General features: G+C 40.3%; 1 protein-coding gene across 2 annotated transcripts in view; it reads right to left on the bottom strand.

The window, feature by feature from the left end:
• BNIP3L (BCL2 interacting protein 3 like) overlaps nucleotides 1-2,884 on the bottom strand; it is a 21,124-nt gene extending 18,240 nt beyond the window's left edge. Inside the window, exon 1 of one of the 2 annotated variants that reach the window (XM_006916960.3) lies at nucleotides 2,666-2,884. In XM_006916960.3, the coding sequence (XP_006917022.1) occupies nucleotides 2,666-2,765 (100 nt within the window). In that variant the 5' untranslated portion in view covers nucleotides 2,766-2,884. Of the gene's footprint in view, nucleotides 1-2,058; nucleotides 2,152-2,665 lie in introns of those variants that run through there. The other variant, XM_025050401.1, reaches the window with a different exon arrangement.
• Nucleotides 2,885-4,615: the final 1,731 nt, after the last annotated feature.

Below are 4,615 nucleotides of genomic sequence, written 5' to 3'. Positions count from 1 at the left end.
AAAAAAAGGCTGTGCTTCTTACATTAAACAAGAATTATGCTACTACTTTGATTTCCTTGTAGTACCTACTGATTTTTATGACATAAATGTCCTATACAAATAACTTAATAGTTTTCTTAAAAATAAAACAATAGTTATTTTTTAAAAAACAAGTTATTTTTCTTAAATAACTTAATAGTTTTCTTAAAAATAAAACAACTGGAAATTGGAAATACCCTTTTAGCTTTGGAAGTAGTTTAGATACTTGTCCACTAATTTGTAATGAAAGTGAACTTTCCTACGATGGCAAACATAAAAAAAAAAAAAAAAATCAGAGAAAGGAGAGAAAGGTTTCATTATTCCAAATATTTCAATAATTTGCTGTTAAAACTCTGCTTTGACCCATGAACTAAAGATAAAATCTCAAGGCAGAAATAATCTGTACAATGAGTTCATCTCCTGTTTTTCAGTTGTGTAAATTACCCGACAAAGAACTTCAACTTATCAGCAATTTGGACAGTACATGTTAATGCCTGAATAAGTTGGTTTGCCCAGTGCCCCAACATCACTTGAAAGAATCAATAAAGCTTGTTCAGTCCAGTGTTGTATAATGAGCTAAAAAAAAACCAGTAAAAGGCAAGAGGGGAGTAATTAAATATGGCACTATCTAAAAGCTTTTCAGTAACTTAAAAGTTCACCCTACCCCAAATAAAATACTTTCTATCTAGCAGCTTTCCCAAAGCAACATTTTGCTATCACACACAGGCTGAGTATTGTTCTACTTAAGAGTGAACATAAACGTAGCTGCAACTGCTTGGCTAAGGACATCAAATAGCTCATAGGTCTGTCCGACACAGATATAAAATAAACGATCACATATAACTCAACCCCATTTTTTGTTAAATGGTCAAAGGAAAATTAAAATTCCTTTGCTTGTGAAACCGTATACACATACTAACCAAATAGCTAACTTAAAAGTATCACAGGAAAACACTGAGTACAATTAAGAAATGGTATACTAAAAAGAGACGGAGAGGCAGTTCACCTCTGTACATTACATTAGGTGGAATAACACACTGAGAGAATGAGAAACACACAATCGGGATTCTGGGCCACTGAAAAGAAATGTCCTGCAAGGAGCACTAGAGTGGATCAAAGTAAAAACCTCAGCTCTAGGTCCCAGCCAGCTGTAAACTTGGACAACACACTTTAGACCTGTTTCTTTAATGGTAAATAACAGTTAGCTCTAAAATCTCTTGCCATTCTAAAATCCTATGCTGCTAAAAATATGCTAAACAAGAGTAAATAATTTAAAAATACATATTAATATGTGAAGCAAATAACACATATAGACACATAAGTTAATCCTAATTTACTGTGGGAAACAATGTCTTACATTCTAGAACACGACACCAGAAGTTTTAATAAGTCAACATTTAAGTAATTTATCCACGAAAACATGGAACAGTGGCAATGAGCAATGAAAACATCTTAAAATGCTCAAATTCTATGCCCATCAAGGGAGAATTCTCTTCCCTAAAACAATTTTTAGGCCATACTGGAACACCTCCCTTTTATGAAAGATACCGCAATACCTTTAAATGTCATTTAAGCATCCAAACGATTTCTAAACAGTTTCTTCTGGCCATATGCTAAGTGTCCCAACCACCTCTTTCATGAGAGGAATTACAGAAAGGTTAGGCAAAACCTTTCCAAGGCTCTGAGCTTTAAAGACATCTGGGAATAACCTTAGGACAAGATGTCTGAGTACCAAAATGTTATGAAAAGCAACTGTAGTTGGTGGTAATTCAATATTGCCATTAACTTTCAATCCCCCTTGGGTATGAATGTTTTTAATTCCGTTTCAGAAAATTCATTGCCCCAGACTCCGTGATTGTGATTTGTGCAATCTTGTATGGTTCAAGAGGCTGTTTGTTCATAAACTGGTTTACAGGTCACATAGCCTCATCGTTTAAAAAAAAAAATCACTTAAGCAACACTGAAACATTTCAAAAAAAAAAGTACCATCGCTTCCTCACCCCCTCCCACCCCACGTGATACAAGTAACCACTAAATTACCAAATAATTTTCCTGACCAGCCTGTGGTAACAAAGGAACGCGACCAGAGGGCTCACGTTCCGAGCCCCGGAGAGAGGCCGACCCAGCGAGGTGAGGTCAGCCAGGCCAGGCCAAGCCCGGCCGCACACCTGACCTCCCGCCTGTCCCTCGGCCGCCCCCTCCCATCGGCCAGCAGCCCGCGTCCATCTCCTGGCGTCCCCGCCGCACGTCCCCATCCCTGCCCACGTCCCCTCCGCGGCCCGCTCCGCCCACCCTCCCTCCCCGCGCTCCAAGGCCCGCCCCTCCACGCCCCGATTGGCTCCGCTCAGGGGGCCAGCACAGGTGGGGTCGGGCGGTCCCGCTTCTCTTCCCAGTCACCTGTCCTCCCCAACAGCGAACTCAAGCAGCCCCCTACCCAAGACCCCAGAAGGAAGGGGGGACGGGCCCAGAAGAAGACAGGAGCTCTCCCCCGACAGTTGACGAGAGCCGTCAGTCACCCGCACATCCTCAGCCTAGACCAATGGGCTACCTCCTGCTCTCGCACCCTCCCGCGCGGAGCTGGCGGCGGCGGCCAGAGCAGCTCCTCCTCCCCCATCTCCTTCACCCAGCCCGCCCGCCCCGCACTCACTATTGAGGCCGGCTGGCGGTGGCAAAGGCTGTTCCCCTTCCTCGCAGTTGTTGTTGTTGTTGTGCGGGGGCGGAGGCTGTTCTACTAAATGAGACGACATCGTCGGGCAGCTGGAAAAGCTGTGGCCGCAGCTAGACTGTCTCCGGTTCTCCGGCAGCAACACAACAAGCCGAGTCCCCCGCCCCCTTTTCTGCGCCTGCGCAGTCCCTCCCCTGCCCGTGACGTCAGGGCCCGCCTCGACCGCGTGACGACAACACAACAAGCGACCGGGTGGAGCGGGGCCGTTCCCAGAGGGGCTCCAGACGTGAAGACGGGGGAGACACGCTGACGCGCGCGCGTGGAATGAGTTCTTGCGTGTCACTTGTACTGGCAGGATGGAGTGAGTTATGCCACTGGAACTGGGATGCAGGATAGGGAGAACTGTGTAATGAGGAAGTGTAAGGTGTTCATGTGTTGGCACCCAGTTCGCCCACACCTACGAGTTCAACATTGTTTTATCCATCCGTGAGCATTTTTTTTTTTAATATTTGTAAGGACTCACTTCTGTAATAGGTTTGGTGGTGACACATAGGAAGCAAAGACCCCAGTGCCTCTTCGTCATTAAACCTAAAATAAAACTGGTGAAACATTAACGATGTAAGGCAGACCAGATTTTTTAGTTGTTAAAAGAATTTCAAAAATTTTAATTACAAACGTAACATGTGATCGTTGTAAAAAAGAATAAAGGAATATTTCAGGAAAGCATAAAACAATCACCCAAATCCTAACTTATACCTGAGACATGACGTGTGAAACCATGTTTCCTATATGTGGGTGACACTAAACTATTTTATGTTCCAAACACTCCACCTACTTCATATCTCCCTGTAACGTTGTCCAGTTTCTTCAGTCCGATTTATTTGTGGCATATATTTTTCTCTGTCTGTCATTTGTCTTTTAACTTTGTTTTACTCTGCAGACATTTAAAATTTTCACGGAATCACATCTATTATCTTTTATATGACGGGAATGCCCTCACACCAAGATGATTATGAATCTATTTCTTACATTTTTCTAATTTTCTTAGATTTAATTTTTATATTTCGACCCTTAATAAATTTGAAATTTATTTTTGATTGTTATAAATTACTTAACTCAATTTTTCCTAATTGAGTAGTTAATTGACTCAACAATATTTAGGTTTTAAGTCATCCTTTCCACACTGATAAGAAATTGCACCTTTATCACGTTCTAAATTCCCACAAAAAGGTGAGTCTATCACGAGCCTTTCTAGAATGGCTCTGTTAGACAACTATTGGAGAAAGTGTCTCATTTGTCTTTCTAACAATTTTCATGACTTTAATTACTCTTCAGATGAACTATAAACTGACTAGACCAAGATAGACCATGTGTTGATAATTACTGAAGCTAGGTGATGGGTACATTAAACTAATCTACTTTTCAATATATTTGAAAATTTTCATACTAAAAAGATTTTTTAAAGGATTGATCTGTCAAATGCCATTGCAAATTCAAGATTTTGTTCAGAAATGTATTCAGTTAATAGATTAATTGGGGGATAATTGACAAGTTTACAAAGTTGTTTTCCCATCTAGACAATGATATCCCCCCTTATTTTTCTTAAATAAAAAAGTTGCTTCTTCAAAATTACCATCAACATTTCCTAATCTTTTCTGAGTTTTGATATAATCTTATGCTCATTTTATAAAAAAATAATTAGAAAGTTTCCTTTTCTATGGTCATAAGTAGGTGAAGTCGAAGTTATTTTAAGGATTTGGTTTCCCTAAGAAAACATACAGACATAGTGTTTTTAGCTCTGCTTTATAGGATGTTATCTTTATTTCTTATTTTGTGTTATTTGTCTTCTGTTTTTTTTCTTGATTATATTACCTAATGGTTTATCTATTTTATTGACCTAAATTAGATTGCTTCTTCTTAATTGTATTATTC

This window comes from Pteropus alecto, unplaced genomic scaffold (genome assembly GCF_000325575.1).
Source record: "Pteropus alecto unplaced genomic scaffold, ASM32557v1 scaffold166, whole genome shotgun sequence".
NCBI classification, from domain to species: domain Eukaryota; kingdom Metazoa; phylum Chordata; class Mammalia; order Chiroptera; family Pteropodidae; genus Pteropus; species Pteropus alecto.
This window is presented reverse-complemented; position numbering and strand designations above follow the sequence as displayed.